At 42.2% G+C, this 20,410-nt stretch overlaps 1 protein-coding gene across 1 annotated transcript in view; it reads left to right on the forward strand.

Moving 5' to 3' along the window:
- The window catches only part of LOC117472988 (protein unc-13 homolog B-like), a 204,683-nt gene that overhangs the window by 58,304 nt on the left and 125,969 nt on the right, over positions 1 to 20,410 (forward strand). Inside the window, 2 exon segments of the mRNA XM_034118456.1 lie at positions 17,066 to 17,347; positions 17,572 to 17,659. Coding sequence (XP_033974347.1) covers positions 17,066 to 17,347; positions 17,572 to 17,659 — 370 coding nt within the window.

Here is a 20,410-nt window from a genome sequence, read left to right on the forward strand (position 1 = left end):
CAATCCTCTGAATCTAGTCGACAAGCTGACACTGGTCAGGCACAAACAAATGTTGGCACAGAGTCACAAGGCAGTGCAACAACTGCTAATCCATCCACATCTGGGTTTGAATCTATGTTAGGGAGGCTTAGTCCTTTGAGACTTTTTGCCAGTGCAACGCCATCTAGCGAGCCATCAACTCAGCCATCTGAGCAAAGAAGTGCAGATGCTACAAGCAATAAATCCCAACAGGGTTCTGTAGTAAGATCCATGAGTGAGAATAGAGAGGGCTCACAAACAGAACGACAGTTATCAAGTGAGATGAGACCAGGTTCAGTAAGTGGATCGGTAGAGCTTTTGCCAGATACAGGAAGAGGATCAATTGAGCTTTCGCAAGAAACGGGAAGCGGATCAGTAGAACTTCTTCCAGAGACAGAGTCATCTGGTGAGCTACCTGATATTCAGCAAAGAAGAACTTCTGCTATGTCTGAACCGAAACTAGAAAGCAGTTCAGACGAAACTGGATTTTTCAGTCCTTTTAAGAAATCTCTCTCTACACTTATGTCAACAGTTCCTTCTGAAAATTCCTCGCAGACTGATTCCAAGCCTCCAGATGAGTCATTTTTAGGTAACAAACTAAGAATTCCCTTTTTCTCATCTGAAAATAGTTCAACAACAACCCCACCAAAAACCGAAGGAGGTATGCTTTCTGGAATTCTTAAGTTTGCATCTGGTGAAGATTCCAATGCCCCTCTAAAAAGTCCATCTCCGAGCCCTACAAGAAGTCGTGCTGCACTTCTTGAAAGTGTACCAAAAGGAAACACAGAAACTGGTTGGTTTTCAAACCTGTTTAAGGTAGCCCCAAATGAAAGTGCTAAGGAACCAGCAACACCACAAATGACTCCTAATGTTGTACTAACAGCACCAACTGGTCAAACTGAGACACATAATCAAGACTTTATCCCTGAAACTACAGAGAGCACTGTCTTAAGAACAGAAGAATTGGAGCAAGAGCAAACATTGTCTGAAAATCATCCCCTGTGCAATACAAATGTTCAGCCTGAAGCAGATATGACATCTAAAGATCATGGTCCCACCAATCTTCTGGAACATTCTGCATCACAACCTCAAGCCTCACAGACTCAAGGTATTCTTACTGGATTACTGAAACTAGGATCAACAGAAGATGTGTCATCTGACAAAAAAGCCCAGGGAGAGGATAATCAGTCTCAACAAGGTGGGCTATTTTCAGGCCTTTTTTCCCAGTCTTCCCCTCAAACACAAAATAATTCTTCCACACAACAATCCGGAGGACTGTTGTCAGGATTTCTAAAATTTGCCTCTGATAATGTTTCTTCTCCTACAAATCAGTCACTCTCGTCATTGCCATTAGGCCAGACTGGCCAAATTCCAACACAAAGGCAAGGGCAACCTGCTGCTGACCTGCCACCTAGTGGAGGTCTCTTATCTGGGCTCTTTAAAAAAGCCACAGACACATTGTCTGGGTCTGAACCAACTCAATCTAGTGAAGAGTCCAAACCAGATACAACTAATCATATAGCCAAAACAGAAGGACCTGATCATAACATGAGTAAAGGTTCCACTCCTCTTATTCAGTCAGCAGGTTCAACAGAAGCACCCCCTCCTGACAAAGGTCTACCTGGCAAGCAAGTAGAACAGTCCGTAGTCTCAGAAAAACAGCCAAACCAACAGCAGCAGTCCGACCAAACAACAGAAAAACTACCTCCAAAAGCAACAGCAACTCAACCTGGTGGATTGCTTGGGGGGTTGTTGAAACTCACAGAAACCGCTTCCCAAACAGCAACAGCACCTCTGTCTACACAACCTACACAACAAAATCAGCAATCAGGTAGCATGCTGTCAGGACTTTTTAACAAGATTGTGGATCCTAATCCTACTCCATCTCAGCTACAGTCACATACTGTAAGTCAAGAAGTTAACCAAAGACCGACACAGCAAGCACCTCCTCAACAAGGAGGCTTCTTTTCTGGGCTTTTTGGAATGGGGGGCCAAGACTCTGCTCCTGCAAACCCGGGACAGCCCTCACAAAACCGGCAACAGGACGCCTCATCAGGGCACCAACATAATCAGCAACCGGGCAATAGACAAAACCTACAACAGCAAAACCAAGTCCCTCCACAACAGCCCCCAAGTAGTCCTGGAGGGATGCTTACTGGATTATTTAACAAAATTGCAGATGCTGGCACCCAACAGTCAACAGTGGTAAGTCAACCAGAGCAGCCAAACACACAAAGAGCAGGCCCTAAGATGACCCAACAACCATCGAATCAACAGGGAGGCTTGTTCTCTGGGCTATTTTCATCAGGTCCTACTCCTGTAGTACAACAGACACCACCTGTTGGTAATCCCAACCAGCAGCAATCCCAACAAGGTAAAAAACAGCCTCTTCGAAGGCAAAACCAGATACCCCCTCAACCTGCTGCCCCTGCACCAGAGCCACAGCAAGGTGGGCTATTGTCAGGACTGTTTAATAAGTTAGCATCAACAGATAATGCACCACAACAGCCTACCTTACAGACTGGCTCTCAACAGGTAAATAAATCAGACACTGTTGGACCTGCTCAATCTGCAGGTCAGTCGTCTCAATCCAGTCAGCAAGGAGGATTTTTGTCTGGTCTGTTTGGTCAGACATCACCTCAGCAGCAACAACCTGGCAACATTGCAAATCCTCAACATAAAACTACACAACAGGCTAGTCAAGGTGGAGGGTTGCTTTCAGGTTTTCTGAAGCTTGCGGCTGGTGAAAATGTACCACAGGACCAACAGTCGGCTCAACCTGCTCAAGCAGATCAACTACCTGTTAAATCAGGGCAAAATCCAGCCCAATCTGAAACAGGAGGATTATTTTCCGGCCTAATGAACAAAATTGCAGGTAGTGTGGAACAGTCATCATCATCTTCTGATCAGGGGAACCTTCAAACAACACAGCAAGAACATCAGCCACGTGTAGGACAGGGACGACCACAGATTCAGAGAACTAAAACAGTAGAGATGCATTCTTCCAAAGAATTGGCCATAGATCAGGAACTTAAAGGCCCTTCTCAAAAAGGTTTCCTTTCAGGTCTTTTCAGTGTCACGGAGGAGCCACCCTCAAAGACACAGCAGCCATCAACCCCTACACCAGGAAAGGAGGAACCAAAAACCAGCACAAGTAGCACATCTCTTGGTTTGTTATCCAGCATATTTAAAACAGGTCCTAGTGACACTATCACTTGTGCTCCTGGAAAGGACAGTGAAAAAGAACTAAGTGATTGCTTACTACCAAAGAGCAAGGAAGATATGCCTTCAAGAACAGCAACACTAACACCTGCTGTTACAGCTACTACAGTTGTTGATACTCAATCTCAGGTTTGGCAAGATAGTACAATTCCCCCAATCAAATCTTACCTTGAGGAAATTGAACGTCTCTTGTATGGGACAGCACATGAGTATGGTTACAAGGATCTTTTATACAACTTTACAGAGCATGGTGTTATACCACCAGAGCTATATGAGCATCAGTGTCTCATAGAAGCTCTTCTATGGCAGCAACTCAATGATTACATCCTTACTGAAGCCCTTGCCACTCAAGTTAATGAACGCTCCCAAGCATGCCACGGGATTTTACCATCAACTGTTAGAGAACCACAATTGGAGAATCACATATGTTTAAATCCTACAGAAATGGACATAAGTGACTTCAATGTACCCTCTCATCCTTGGAGGGATGCTGCTTCCCAGCTTTTTGAAAACAGGAATCGTTTCCTTGAGCCACAAGAAGATCTTGTTTTGTTTGACATGAGTTTCAGAGACAAGAAACCCTGGAGGAGCTGTGACCATTTACACGATATTGATATGCAAAGAAAACCATGGATTGTTGGAAGTAGTGGTCTTAATCTCTCCATGGAAAAAACAAAGACTCGGTTAAGTAGATGTCATTCACTTGCAGATTGCAGTGTAAAGCAATTCGGCAAGGTTGTGGAAAAAAACGGTATGAGTAGCAATTTAAAAGATCAAGACTTTGGTTTGAAATCAGCAACTGAGTTTATAAAACAACTTGCCACAAAAAAGGGTCCAGTGAATTTGACATGTGGTGCTATGGATTTAAGCAGGTTTGCAGGAACTACAGGGGATGCAGATGATGACATGCTGTTTGAGGATTCTGAGTGGTACCAACAATGGCTTTCACTAATGGAGCAAGGGTTGTGGTGGCCAGCTGAGGCTGGGGACTGTGGATATTATGTCTATACTGATGAGGAGTACATATATTCCCTATTAACTGACAGAGCTGGGAGACACCTTTACGCCTGTGCTGCACCGGAGGATGTACAAGCTCTTGGAAATATCACTGAGAATATCGCTAACATTCTGAAACAAAAAGAAACTGAAAAAGGGACCCTTTGTGGTTTTAAGATCCCCCTCTGCACCGAAGACAAAAGTGTCTGTATTCAAGGCCAGCAACAGAATAAATTAGAGCTTTCAGATGCACCCATGGACCTAGCTTCCACCCTTAGAAAAGGTGAAAAAATAATGAATATGAATTTGGAAAGCTTCTCTCAAATGTTTCAGGAATCATTATCATATCAGGCAGATCAGCCTGTGGACTTTAGTGTGTACAAGCTTAAAAAGATTAAGCTGGAATCTGTGAAAAATAGCTATAGCTGTCAAGAGGAACTGATGGAAGCAGCTGATCTTACTTTAAAGTCACTGAAAGGGGGACATGGAGGGCCATACTGGAGAAATCAGGTGTTAGAAGATATGCCTACACCAGCACCTTCTATAAGGGGCTATTCAAAACAAATCCCTCCAAACAGACATTACCCAATTCCTAAAATCAGTATTACAGATATAATTAATACATCTTCCGACCAACCAAAAGAAATGGTAGGAAACTCTGGAGTATCTCCCAACATTAATGCAAGTAAACTGCCATCTTCAACTGCTGCTACATCACCCTCAGTGTCTAGCAAGGTTTCAGAGACTTCTACATTTTCCAGAAATCTTCCTGAGACTCCATCAGCTTCAAAAATACCAGGAATTGTCCCCTTGGGAAGGAAACTGCCTACACCACCAACTGTTACTAAAGCTTCTCCAGCTATTTCAGCACAGCCAACTTCTGTTAAGAGTTTACCCACCAAATCTACTGCAACTGTAACTGTGGCTTCAACTTCCATACAGAGACGTCAGCTTGTAAGGCAGCCATCTCAGGCAGAAAAACCCAGAGTTTTATCACAAGCAATTAAGCCTGCAGTCGCAGGGTTGTGTGACACTAGCAAAGTCAGCAAAGCAGTGGACCAAACATCCTCCCAATCTCCAAAGCAGCCACAAGAGTCATCAAAAGAATGTACACCTCAGTTACATATATTGAATGACAGCACAGTTAATGAAGCCCACCTTTACAAAAGAAATCAAAACGCTTGCACCCCTATAGACTCCCAAATAAGCAATAGAGTCCTAGATTTCTCCGCCACAATTGATACAAACAAAAATACCAAACAAAAAGATGCAACAACTGCCAATCTAGAATCTACTCAAGAGGACAAAGTTGTTGACTTTACAAAGTACAAGGTAAAAAGATTAAAAGAGAAAAAACAGATGGATACAAATGCTATTGCGGACTTGATTGACAAAACCATTGCTGTAGATCTTACTAAACAGATTGAGGAAGAAGAAGTTGAATGGCCTGATTTTCAACATCCCAATGTGGGCACATTACAGCAAAGTCCAAGGGTTTCATTTTTGGGAACATTTTCTCAGAACAAAGTTGACCAACAAAGCAAAGTGGAGAGAAGATTTTCCAATCCAGAGGCTACAAAAAATATCCAAAGGCCATTAACCTCCCACAGTATGTCTGTAACTGATATTATCAAAACTGCTGTTACAGTCTCTGGCAAAGCTGCAAAAGATATTTCATCCAAACCATCTCCTACATCTTCTTATAAATTACCAAAGAGTTCTTCCACTAATGTAATGTTATCAGCAACAGGTAGCTCTTCACTTTATCATGTTTCAAGTAAAGTGTCTACCAATGATTGTGGTCCCAAACAGCCTGAAATAAAGAAATCACCCCAACCTATTTGTACCACACCATTGGTAAGCCCTGTTATTAGAAAACAGGTATACCATCAGGGACAGCAACTGAATTCTTCATTCGATCAGCATCTAAAGATGCAGAAAAGCCAACCTATAGTTACAAGTGCCTTTACACAGCAGATTCCTGTTGACGGTAAGAGAGCAATTTGTACACCTCCTTCCTATAACTCTAGTGGAAAGGCTCAGCAATATCAGGAGACCACTGCACCAGCCAACTCAATCAAAGCTACATTAGATATGTCTGTGAAGGCAACCACCCAGCAGACTCCACAAACTGTTGTGCCATCAGAGGATCCTCTCTGTGCGACACTTTCATTCAAAATAAGAAAGCCAGCATCTTCTGAGAAGGCGGAAACGAGTTTAAGTCACCATGAATCAATTGACTTGTCATATAAAGGGGTATCAACAGGGTCTCAGGAACAAAACGCTGAGGATATTCATTCAACATCTTTTGAGGAATATCCTGGTCATAATATTAAAGGTATTCAGGTAAAATGTTCTGTTACGAAAAATGAGGTTCCATCTTGTAGTAGGAGGATATTGTTACCAAGACAGCAGTATTGTTTAGGTAATTCTTCTGGATCTCTTGAAATCTCTACACAAGCTCATCAAGCCACAGGACCAGCCAATACAGTTAAGGCCACACTAGACATGACTTCTAAATCTGTTTCCAAATTGAATCAGGTGGTTCCAGACGTAAGGACAGAGAACAATGCTGAAGCTCTACCATTAACAAGAAGCAAGTCTCGCGCCCGTGAACTTGCACGAAAAGATTCTGTTGGTCTACCACTTGTTGTTGATATCCCTCCGCAAGAACCATTTGGTAAAACTAAGACCAGGTACCCTGAAACTGCACAAATATTTGAGAAAAATGCTCAATGTCATTCTATTTTACGTCAACAACATCAACAGAGCAAACCTGGTGTCCTTGCAGAGTCAAACAATTCTAATGTACAGTTGTCAGCCACTGTTCAAACACATCAGACATCAATTTCGACAAAGTCTATCACAGCTGCATTACTAGATATGTCACCCAAGCCATTCCAAACCACGCCGAGTAAAACAATGCCAGCATATGAATCTACTCAATTTGAAGCAGTTTCACTTGTTAACAAGCCAAGTGCAAGATCCATTGCCAGAAAGGATTCTGTTGGCATCCCCCTAGTAGTTGAACCAACATCATTGGAAGCAATATGCCAGAAGCAACCTCAAACCTCAATTCCTGTGCAAAAACAGCAAACCATGGAAAGAAACATTGTCCCTGTTCTACATCAACCACCACACAGCTGTGTGACAGTGGAGTGCTCCAGTGTCAGTGACACCAATGATGTGTCACAGTGCACTATCCAAACGTATCAGCAGAGCAAACCTGGTGTCTTTCCACAGTTAAATCAATCATCTCTACAGTTTTTGACCAATGTTCAAACACATCAGACATCAATTTCGACAAAACCTATCACAGCTGCATTACTAGATATGTCACCCAAGCCATTCCAAACCACACTGAGTAAAACAATGCCAGAATATGAATCTACTCAATGTGAAGCAGTTTCACTTGTTAACAAGCCAAGTGCAAGATCCATTGCCAGAAAGGATTCTGTTGGAATCCCCCTAGTAGTTGAACCAACACCATTGGAAGCAATATGCCAGAAGCAACCTCAAACCTCAATTCCTGTGCAAAAACAGCAAACCATGGAAAGAAACATTGTCCCTGTTCTACATCAACCACCACACAGCTGTGTGACAGTGGAGTGCTCCAGTGTAAGTGACACCAATGATGTGTCACAGTGCACTATCCAAACGTATCAGCAGAGCAAACCTGGTGTCTTTCCACAGTTAAATCAATCATCTCTACAGTTTTTGACCAATGTCCAAACACATCAGACATCGATTTCGACAAAACCTATCACAGCTGCGTTACTAGATATGTCACCCAAGCCATTCCAAACCACACTGAGTAAAACAATGCCAGAATATGAATCTACTCAATGTGAAGCAGTTTCACTTGTTAACAAGCCAAGTGCAAGATCCATTGCCAGAAAGGATTCTGTTGGCATCCCCCTAGTAGTTGAACCAACATCATTGGAAGCAATATGCCAGAAGCAACCTCAAACCTCAATTCCTGTGCAAAAACAGCAAGCCATGGAAAGAAACATTGTCCCTGTTCTACATCAACCACCACACAGCTGTGTGACTGTTCAAACACATCAGACAGACACTTCAAAAAAACCTGTCTTAGCATCAGCACTGGATATGTCACACAAGCCATCCCAAACCACATCGAAAACAACATTGCCAGAATATGAGTCTACTCAAAGTGAAGCATTTTCTCTTGTGAATAAACCTAGTGAAAGAGCGGTTGCCAGAATGAATTCTGTTGGTATTCCCCTAGTAGTTGAAGCACTGGAATCAGAATGCCAAAAGCACCTTCAGACAATGTTCCCTGCACAAAGGATGCAAACACTTGATAGAAACGGTATCCCTGGTGTGCATCAACCACTTCCTAGCTGTATGACAGTAAACTGCGCTACTCTAAGTGAGGACAATGTGTCACAGTCCATTATCCAAACGTACTCACTCCCTACAGCTCCAGCAAACACTGTTAAAGACACATTAGATATGTCATCAAAGGCATGTACATCAGACAAAGAGCAGAACTATTCAGATCCAGTATCCCTTGTAAGGACAAGGCCATCAAGCTATTCTCAAAGAGATTATGTTGGTGTTCCACTAATAGTGGAAACACACCCGTTCCATGAGCAACCTAAAAGACAACAAAGACAGGTCGGATCACAAGAACAGATGCAACAAGAATGTGTGCAGAGTGGATCAAAAGAAATAGATCACAGAGCATCAGCACCTGCCAACTCCATCAAAGGCTTCTTAGATATGTCTTTACAACCACAGCAAAAACCTTCTGAAACACCTCCTTGTACTTTGTCAACTGGAGCTCTGTCATTTGTAAAAAAAACAGCAAATGTAACAAGGAATGATTCTGTTTGTGTACCAGAGAATCAACAAGGGAAACATGCATTGAGTGGAGTCAACACAACAGAGATACTTCATAGGCAGATATCTACATACCACAGTAATGAGGCCTTTACTTCAAGGACCACCTACAAGGATACTCGGCCACAAAATAAGCCAGTTGACTTCTCTTCTAAAGATGGCCTTAATACTTCGGACATTTCAAGCCATTACACAGTATCAGAGGATGGACAGCCCACAAATTTCACTAATAACAATGCAAAGAAAGACATTTTTGAAAGAAGGCAGACTGGAAGGCATTTGGAAAAGAAAACCAAACCTGGTGTCATTGACCTAACTGTGGATCCTCAAAAACAAACCACAAATCTTGGGCATCAAGATGTGAAAGATCTTTCCTTTCCTTATGTGTCCTCCCTCTCTCAGAATAGTCTTAACAACCAGCAGCAAAATATACCCCCTCCTTATCCTGTGGATACAGCACTTTCTGAAACTCAGAAGTCACCACAGCATATTGAATATTGTACTGATAAACAATCCATCACCCAATATCAGGATCAGTCAGTAATAGCATTAAGCTCTACCCCTTCAGTTTCCTATTTGGGATCTATTCAAAGGAATATACAGCTTCCTCAGAATGTAGGTCCTCGGGCTATGCAGGACTATGCACCTGCTTTTTTACCACTACACTGTGGATATCAACAGGTTGAATCCAAGAAGCCTGATCAATTACCTTCTAACATACCTACGCTGCAAACACAACATTCATTCCCACAACACCAATTCCAGCAACCTGATTTGGAAATTGGTTCAACTCCATCCCTTACTAGATCTCAGCCAAAGGCTCAACAGTTGCATAGACAAGATACAACTGTTCAGCATGACATGTCCTCTATGCCCAAAATTCTTATTAAGCAGCCGACTGTGGACAGCTGTGTGAGCATTGAGGAGAGCCCATCATATAGTGGAACGATAACAAGTAATGAAAAAGCATTGCCCCCTTTTTCCACTGTGCAACCCTCTATACCGGCTTTGATTATGCAGCAGGCACATGCTACACAAAGAACTGATTCTTCTCCACATCCTGTTTATGTACAGCCTATGCAGAGCAGTGCAACTCCATATTATTATACAGAAAAACCTCTTCAACTTTCAAAACGACCTGATCTAAGTCAATGCCCTGTTCAGCAATATCAAACACAAACTGTACCAGTAAGTAATGTGACTCCAATTCAACATGAATCAAAGTTAGGTGCACTTACATCCAAACCCACCACAAATCATGGCCCAATGCCTGTAGCAGAGGTATCTTCAACACCAGCAGGATCCACCTCTGTTAAAGGTTTGATTTCATTATATAGTGGTTTAGGTTCGCATCCCTCTGTCACTACAAAACCAGTTTATGCTATACCCCACCAAACTCAGATTGTGTCTAGACCTGTGGAGCACAGAACACAAATGACTCCAACACAGACTCCTGCAGTCACGCATGATGCAGTTATTCCTGATAGCAAAACTGCAGGAAACGCCTTCGCGAAATCTAAACAAATGACAACCGGAGATGAACGATCTGCTTCATTGACAGCATCCTCACTAAATATTGAATCCCAATACAAAGAAAAAGGTTCACTGTTAAGAGGTGTCAGCCCTAAAACACCCCCAATCATATCACCTGTAGCCGATCCCTCCAACAAGTTAACAATGCATGGTTTGATGTCCATCCCCGAAGACAGTCCGCAACAACAGGCAACACTAAATGCAAGCCTGACAAGAGAGACACCAGGGAAAGATGTGCCCCAACCTGAATGTTCACCATCTTATCCACAAAATACCTACCCACCCAAAGGAATTCTAAGTAAAGCTGATTCAGTAGAACTTTCAGGAACATTGTCAGAGGTTACACCTAAAGAATTTTCAGGAGAGGTCGTCACAGATAACATTTCTTTATCTGAATCATCTGAATCTGCTATCATATCACAGCATCAATGTAAGGAAGACACCAAACAAACTATATCCACCAAATCTCACAATGTCAACACTGGATTTGGTGACGTCTCTAATGTAGCTGACAAACAACATTCAAGTTCAATCTACATTGGCATTAACCAAGAATCTCCTGCTGATGAGGAAATTAAACCAGATGAGCCAAAACCTTATATTAGACTACCCCATATTTTTGTTTCAGCAGCAAGTTCACCAGAAGAAGAGAAAAACGAGCAGGAGTTTGATGAATTTAGAAAACCTGAAGTACCAGAAGTAATTTCTTCTGAAGATACCACTCTCATCACAGTAACACTACCAGACTGTAAGGATTCTTTACCTTCTGATATTGAGTCTGATATACCTGAGAATGCAAGGGCTATTGAAGTCTGTAGCAAAGAAACAATAATTGATTCTGACCAGGACAAAACCTATTCACCAGAAATGTCATCTACACTTATTACGGATAGTATCCATGCAGATGAACATAACACACAGCATTTACTGACTGAGAAAGTCTCAACCACTGTCTCGGAAGATAAATTAAAAGCAGAGACCACTGAGGCTAGTGAACCATCACTTGAGTCGTCTTCAAAGGACGTCAAATCAACAGCTCCAGATATAACACCACTTGAAGGAGTTAAACCTCTCAGTGAGACCGTTTTAGAGACAGCATCCCCAGAACATACCGAAACCCTTGAGAAATTAGACGACAACGATAAAGGCCAGACCTCAGATATTGTATGGCCGGAAGATGATCAGTCTCTTGATAAATTGTCACTGAAGGAAGTATCTTCTGCCTCAGACCCAAAATCCCCGGAATGTCTTCAACAGCTTCATGAATTAACTGAAAGGGATGTCACCATTTCTACCCCTGAGCCCTGTCCTATCAAACCTTGCACCAAAGAAATTACAACATCAAATAAGGATATTTTAGCTGTCAAGGCTGACCAGCCTGAGGCCGCACAACCTAATGAGCCAACAGGAAAAGGCTTATTTTCTATGTTTACTGGCTCCACTGCAACCCCACAACAGACACCCTCCCAAACTGGATTATCCATACTTGGTGGCATTCTTCCTGGGTCATCTACCAAAGACACTCCTGGCACAGGGTTACTCTCAATGTTGGGTGGGTCAAATGCTCCATCTTCACCTGAATCAAAAGGCCTACCACCACCTCAGTCAACCCCACAAGAGACCCAGGGAAAAGGCTTATTTTCTATGTTTGGTGGATCCAGTAGTCAGCCTACGCCTGTCCCAAGAGGTCCAACTGTAGGAAGTGTGCGACCAAGAGGTCCTGTACCCAAAGAACCTCCAGGCAAAGGCTTGTTTTCAATGTTTGGTGCATCTACACCCCATCAACCACCTAGTCCCAGAGGTCATCTTGGGGGTAGTGCCGCACCAAGAGGACCTTCTACTGGATCTTCCATATTTGGTGGCATCCTCCCTGGTTCTACTACAAATAAAGAAACTCCTGGTGCAGGGTTGTTTTCAAAGTTTGGAGGTCTCAGTGCCCAGCCCCAAACTGGACCTAGAGTACCCCCACCCAGACCAACAGCTACAATACAAGGACCCAGAGCTCCAGAGCCTTCAGGAAAAGGACTATTTTCCATGTTTGGTGGACAAAACCAACAAGCATCAGAAGCTAGTCCGGCAGCTTCTAAACCAGCTGAATCGGAGGCTGGTTTTAAAGTTTCCTCTGTGTTCTCACTTGGCGGGGATGGTAATAAATCTAAATCTGGGTTTGGACTATTTGGAATGTCTTTCATGGAGGAAACCAAGACAGAGCCAGAAACAGTTGTAAAAGGGGAGATTCCCTCGGAACACGAGAAACCCCTACAAACAGAAGAATTTACCAAAGAAGCAAAGCGGCAACTGGTTGAGGCCGTGGACAATGTATGTTCTGAGCCTCTTTCTACAGCATTAGTTAAGGTGGAACCAAAAGTAGAGAATGCATGCCAAGATGGTCAAGATTCAACATTGGACATCAATAAAGATACCACTGAAAAAACTCTGTCCCCAACAAATCTTCTGTCAGAGGAGGACAAAATACCCAGAATGCAACAAAACCTTTCTTGTAATGAAAATGCTTCTGTTGTGGTGGAGGCTTCAATCCCAGATGCACCAAATGTGACTGGTAAACTAGTAGAGAAGGAGACATCACAAGATGTAAATCTAGTAAACGGGGAACAGTCAGACAACAAAGATAAACATCTAGAAATAAAAGATACAGAGGATGCTGAGAAAGAAGTTGTTGAATCAAGAAAAGAAACGTTTAAAGATACAAGCATAGATGACAAAAGTGACATAGCTGCCATTAAAAGCCCAATAGAAAAAACTGACGATATGCAATTGAAAAGTGTTTTGGATTGTACTCAAAATTCCCGAGGATTAGATGTTGTTGAGGTGGAAGATGGGGAAATTGTTGATGGAGAGCTAACAATTCCAGAGATAGAAAAGCAAACTGTGGGGTCGTTAAAAGCTGATGAAGAACAAACAGCTATTGCAGATGTGGAAAAATCTACAGAGGTGATATTGAAAGTAGATATTCAGGAACAAACATCAGTTGCAGATGTGGAAAAATCTACAGAGGTGATATTGAAAGTAGATATTCAGGAACAAACATCAGTTGCAGATGTGGAAAAATCTACAGAGGCGATATTGAAAGTAGATATTGAGGAACAAACATCAGTTGCTGATGTGGAAAAATTAACTAAGGAACCTTTGAAAGTTGTTGGTGAACAAGCAGCTGCGGATCTGGATACATCTACTGAAAAGCTAAATGAAGCTGATTCAGTAATAGCAGTTACCGAACAACCTACATCTGAATCTGTAATGGGTGCTGTTGCAACAGAGAATGCAATTTCAAAATCTGAACCATCTATTGAAGAGAACTTGCAATCGACCTCTGACCAGACTACCAAGGTACCAATTGAGGCTAAATTAGAGCTTGCAGAACCTAGCACCGAACTTGTGCATGAATTGGAGAAACCTGTTGAAAGTGAAAGTTCTGTTGCAGTGGTCTCGTCATTAGATGAGAAAGAAACTGTAGGTTCCAGCTCAGCAGAAATCATGATATCTCAAGCTGTGGGTCCTTTAAAAGACCCTTCAATGGGACATGCAGTTCCTCCACAACAGCAACAGCCAAGACCAGGCATGGCAAGGCCCCCTGGCCCACAAGGACAAAGAATGGGAGCACCAACAATGGGAGGGCCCCGGATGGGGGGCCCAAGAATGTCCGGACCAAGAATGGCAGGACCAAGAATGGCTGGACCAAGAATGGCTGGACCAAGAATGGCTGGACCAAGACAGGCAGGACCACAGAGGCCTCCTGAACCAGCTCAATTTTCTGGCTTTATGTCTATGTTTTCTACCCCAAATGCCCCAAGTAAATCACCAACTGTTGGTGGCTTTTTTTCAAGTTCACCTGGTTCACTTTTTGGTTCATCACCTGCTCCTCGTCCGCAGCCACAACAGCAACAGCAACAGCAACAGCAACAACAGAAAAGCTCATTTTTTGGACTCCCAAGTAGCATTGCTACAGAATCCCTTACCAGTGACCTATTTGGTATTTTTAAAGGTGAAACAACTAAATCTGATGACAGCCATCAGTCAGGCACAGAATCTGGACAAGGGGATACTTGTGCGACAGTCACTGTCTCTGAGAGCATTGAAGCGACAAATACAGAGAAGGCATCTTCATCTGGAGATGGCTGTGTCAAAAGCCCTGAAGATGTTGAGGTCAATGAAAAAGGATTAGAGGAAAAGGAGGAACAAACAGACATAACAGAGGCACAAGGAAGTTCTCTGACAGAGTCCATCATGAAATCTGCTTCCCTTGAGAAAGAATCAGGTGATGAAGGGCATGCAGAGCATTTAGAGGCCCCAGATGCTGCCTTATCTGACAAAGCTGTGCCACCCCCAGCTCCTGAAACCAAGGGATTGTTTGAAATACCTGGTCTGACTGCTACTAAATTTGGCTTTATGTCTGTAGCTGCTGAAGGCACATCATCTATTGGATCCCTTTTCTCAAGCCCTTCTTCTCCAGCAACTGGTACAAAGACACCACAGCCACAACAGACAGATGGTGGACTATTTTCTGGTTTTAAAAGCCTTTCAGCTGGTATTTTTCAGGATGAGAAGCCATCTGCAAAGGAAGAACCATCATCTGCTTCTTCTGTTTTTGGCATGAAACTTGGCTCAATGTTCGGGAACTCTGACCCTCCTAAACCTGTAGTGGTCACAGTCCAACCTCAGTCCCAAAGACCAAAACCTACGGATGAAATTTGTGAGCTAGATCCTGAGAAACTTTCCCAATGCTCTGGAGAAACTGAAAGTGCAGATTCCAGTGACACAGAAGGACCAACAGAAAATTCAAACACAGGAAGTTGTGACACTTTTGCAGAGTCACCTCAGTCTGGCCTCCCCTCTCTGTCAATTTCCTTAGAAGAAGGATTGGATAAACCCCAGTTAAAGATCACCCCATGTGAGGTAGATAAGAATGATGTTGACACACCTGACACGATGCATGCAGATTTGGGGACAGAGCAACCAAAGGACCTGTTGACAAACAAAGACGCAAAAAGGCTAGTACAATTAGTATGATAAATTGCATTGGTCATTTATCATGCTTAGGTAGACAACTGTGTACCTCCTTTCCTGCTCCTATCCCCTTTAGTCATTATTTTCACATTTGCTATCTTTATCTCTGTGTTCTCCCATTTTTCTCTTTCCCATTCCTCAAATCAACTCTAAGATCCTATGCATACTGTAACATTAAGACATTTTCTATTTAATCCAACCAAACAAATGTCTTGCTTAAAATATACTGCTTATCCAACTCATGAATGCAGATAGTTTTAAGTACATTTGATACAAGTGTCATCAACAAAGTCACAGGAAAAATAAATAACCTTATCTGCTTGAAATTTGCTCACCCTTATGTGTAAATGTACTAAAGCTATTTTGTACATACAGCACCCCATAATAGCTTTCCCTGACAGTGATGATACAATGAATGAAGAAACCAATAGTCTTTATTTATTAACATTTCATGTGTGAGGCGTCTATAAAGCCCCTCCTTCCTCTGTCCTCTGCAGTTCTCTGCATTATTCTCCAAGCCTTAGCCAATTTGTTTATGTGAATTAAAACTCTGATAGATTTATGATGGCGTGGCCATGCACACCATCAGGGCAGGCGGGACACTGGAATAAAAGGACCAGTGAAAAGTCATTTGGCCTGCACCCAAGACAAAGTAAATCATGCCTGTTAAAGCACAAAGCACTTTCCCTGTTAGCAGGCTCAATCATCCAGCAACCACAGAGTACTCTCTTATCCAGTCAGCCCTTTACAATTTTTACCAGGAAGGTTAAGTGTATCCCCAGTGCTCCGACACAGTTTTTAACCTTTCATTTTCATTCTTATTAAAAGGTTAAAGGATTATAAATAATATGCATTTATCATTGTATTTTACATGCATTGGTAGATCCTGTCATTTTACTGCAGTTAGAGTAGGTGAATTAAACGTTTTTATTGATTCTGCTTTTAGGCAGGATCTTCAGTGTCAACTAGAATAGCTCCGTTTTTTATTAACGTGTCATTACCGGCTTAAACTAGCAGTATGACCACCATTTGTTTTAAATGCTGAGGACCTCCCAGTGCTGATGTCAACCCCTTTTTTGACCTAATTGTTAGAACATTTCTGCAATCGCTTCAGTTATTCAAGACCCAACTGAATCCTGTTCATCCCTTGTTTCATGTCACCTTCTTCCCTGGATCTGATGCTACTTTTACCCTGAGTTTTACCCCCAAATGAACAGTTCGAACAGTTCATTTCCAAATTCAGTGTCAGCCATTTACAGTTGTTTTTTTTACCATGAATTCAATTAGTAATACTGATACAAACACTGAATTTGAGAATTCAACTTTCAAATCTACGCTCCCTAAACGATATATTGCTTTCACAATTCACCACCATATTCTAAATAACAACATCATTCTCCTACAGTCCACCGGACTGCAGTCGCTTTGATTCATCAGGCAACCTCAGCCCGGCCAGCTCCCAGCTCAGCTCTGAACCTGAGGAGCGGCGAGATCCAGAGAACCCCCCCAGCACTCTGAGACCACCTCAGGAAAGCCAGAAGTCTTCCTGGAATGAAGAAGAAAATGAGGAAGAGTTTGAGAAAGAGCTGCATCCGCTTCCAGAGCCTGGTTCCAACAAAGACTTGCATGAATCTTTGATCATTCTTCCTAAACCAATCCTTGACAACCAGGATAAGGCTAAAATGTGGTATGTTAAAAATATAGATATCTTGGTTTGCATGATTTCGTGAAACATTTCAATATTTAAAGTTGCATTTTGTTAGTTTGGTTTTGCTTTAAGATAGACTTCCCTTTTCAACACAACCAGTCCTACAACTACAAGATGCAGGGGATGTATTTCAATTTGATCATGGCTTTTTGAAACTTTTCCCTTTGAACCTGTTGATTTTCTTTCTTGCTTTATTTTCTCAGTTTCTTTGAAGATGGCCCTCCACCCTGCTCTCCATCCAAAGTTCGCTGGCTGAAAGCGTACAACAAAGTCAGAGTACAGCTCCTTGAGGTAGGAATAATCACTCTCTCGCTCTCTCGCAAACCCCCTATTACCCTCTCTGTGTCTGATTTCCTTTCTTTACACACACACACACACACACACACACACACACACACACACACACACACACACACACACACAGAAATATGTCCTTCAACAAACAGTGAAATCAAATGAGTATATCCCACGCATACACTTACAGATTTTAATATACAAGCTCATGAAGATTGATGTTTCACTCTTTCAGTCCTTGAATCTACCTCATTTCCCCCCTGGGTTGGTTGAGTTTCCTTTCATGACACAGCAATTTGCACTCATTTGTGCTCCTTAAGGATTTCCACTTTGATCTGGTTTACCACTTTTGAGTTAGGTCAAATCTTCCAATTCAGCTATCACTCTGTTTTACGTTCCAAGACATGGTACTGTGGGTTATAAAAACTACTCAGATTATAGTACCAACCGGTACTACAGTTGTCCTTGGTCTTCAGGTATGTTCAGGTATGTTCAGGTATGTTCATGTACTGTAAATGTCACAGCTGTTTGTGGCCATTTCTGTTGTGGCTTTTTTCTTTGTATGTTTTTTTTATTTGATTTCAGTGTCCTTTTGTATGAATCCTTCCATGAACTAATTACCAAAGCCTTGTGGATGTTGGCTCAGACATTTATTTGATATAGCAACCTGTTTGCTGCCTTTACTCATCTTGCCTCAGACCCTACAGGTAAGATCTTGTTTTTTTAACTTAAGGTGGATTGAACTTGAGAGACATATACTAAATGGAGATTTAAAAGAATAGTGACATTCAATTTGTCTGGATTTTTAAAAATTGCACTGAAATTGTGATTAAGGGATATTTTATTGATATTTGTGTATTCGTGTGATACACAGTGTGTTTTGGTCCTGTCTATAACGCCTGAAAGCTATGTGTGTTTTGTATTTGTCAGTGAAGTGTTCCAAAGTCGAGATCAAAGTCAGACTGGGTTTTTTTGTTGTATTTTGTTGTACACACACACACACACACACACACACACACACACACACACACACACACACACACACACACACACACACACACACACACACACACACACTACTATAAGCCTAGCATTGATTACATGCTGTTCAAACATGTTACCTCCCTAGCCTCTCCTGCATACAGGACAACTTTCTCCATTTTGTATTTACAATCTGAATGTGTTGACATGGGCTTTTAGGCATCTCATTCGTGTCTTAGGGAGTAGCAAGAAATAAATGCAGCACTGAGAGGAATTACATCTCAAACGGGACTGGCAAGAAGTGGGATTGCTAACTTGAAAACATGGACTGACAAATGATGGAAGTTTAATACAGTCAGGCTAACAATAAGTAGGGACAAGTTGACAAGCATCCACCTTACTGAAGTGTCCCACAGAATCCCTGTTTTAAAGAGTCTTACCCTGTAATCTGACATACACAAGGCTGAGAGAAATGACAATTTCCCTACAGGGACCAATAAAGTGTTACATTATGTATTACTCTGTGCCCAGGGAAAGCTCTCTGATGCTTAAACAATAAACCTATTTTGGTTTTTGGCATGAATCCAGTCCATCTTTTAAAACAATCCTCCTAAATATCCAAGCACATGACAAGTGGCTGTTCTGTGAGGAGACGCTTCAGGGTGATGGGTAGAGCACAGCAGTGGCATTTACCAATATAGCTGGCAGGGAACTTCTAAGGATAAAAGTATTATAATAAGTGTAAGTTAGTTAGTCAGTTAGTCAGTGTATCCCTATAACTGCTGCTTCAATTTGTCCGTCTCTTTGTCGTTCCGTCCTCCAATTTGGATTTGCCTAAGTACACCTATGTATTCATTCCAAAGCTGCATTCACATGATATGTGTTTAAACGGCTCTGCACTGATGTTGCAGTTGTGTTTCTATGGAGAGACTAGGAAGGTGTGAATTTGTCCCAGAGCGCTGCGCCCGAAGTTCAAATTATTTCAATAATATCTTTCGACGAGCAACCAATTAGATGACAGCTGTATGTATTGCTGCTAGCTAGCAGGTGAGGTAACCATAGAAACAAAACTTAACTCGCTTTTTCCACTGCAAGGCTCTGCGCCCAACCTTGCGGTGAGCAAAGTGCATCATGTGAATGCAGAATAACACTTATTGTTTAGTTGAGCAAAATGTCCTCATGTATATCTTCCATTCTTGAGGGATTATTGCTCAAGTTCAGTTTCAAAACATTTGTTTCTTAGCAACAGAAGGCATTTTTGTAACACTCCTTTGCTTTCTAGACATAGACATCTGTTAACATCCCAGCATCAGGTCTTGTGTAGCAACATTTCACAAAGAGAAGGCTTTCTAAATATTCCCCATTGCTCTATGTGAAATGTGATGTTTAATTACATATATATCTGAGGTTTAGCTGTGTGGTCCTCATGCCCTACTGGCTAGCTAATGGAATCTGAAGCCCACCATTCATTTCCCCTAAGGTTACTTCTAACAGCACTGTTGCGTTGTTGTTGTTGTCTTGAGAGCCGTGTGGAGGACAACCCTCTGCTCTGAACGCAGTTCTGAAGAGGTGAGTTTGTATTTGTTATTTGAATAAAGAACGATTGGTGCAGTCACAGATGTGAGGGTGCATCGATGGAGATGGCTCAATCCCCTTCATGTCCGGTGCTTGGTCCTGTGTGGTAGTGACAGGAGGTCGGCGTCTGATGAGCTGAGGGTGCGGGAACCAGTTTGGTGGATGCAAGTTGGTGAGGCAGGACGGGCCTGG

This window comes from Trematomus bernacchii, unplaced genomic scaffold (assembly GCF_902827165.1).
Source record: "Trematomus bernacchii unplaced genomic scaffold, fTreBer1.1, whole genome shotgun sequence".
NCBI lineage: Eukaryota > Metazoa > Chordata > Actinopteri > Perciformes > Nototheniidae > Trematomus > Trematomus bernacchii.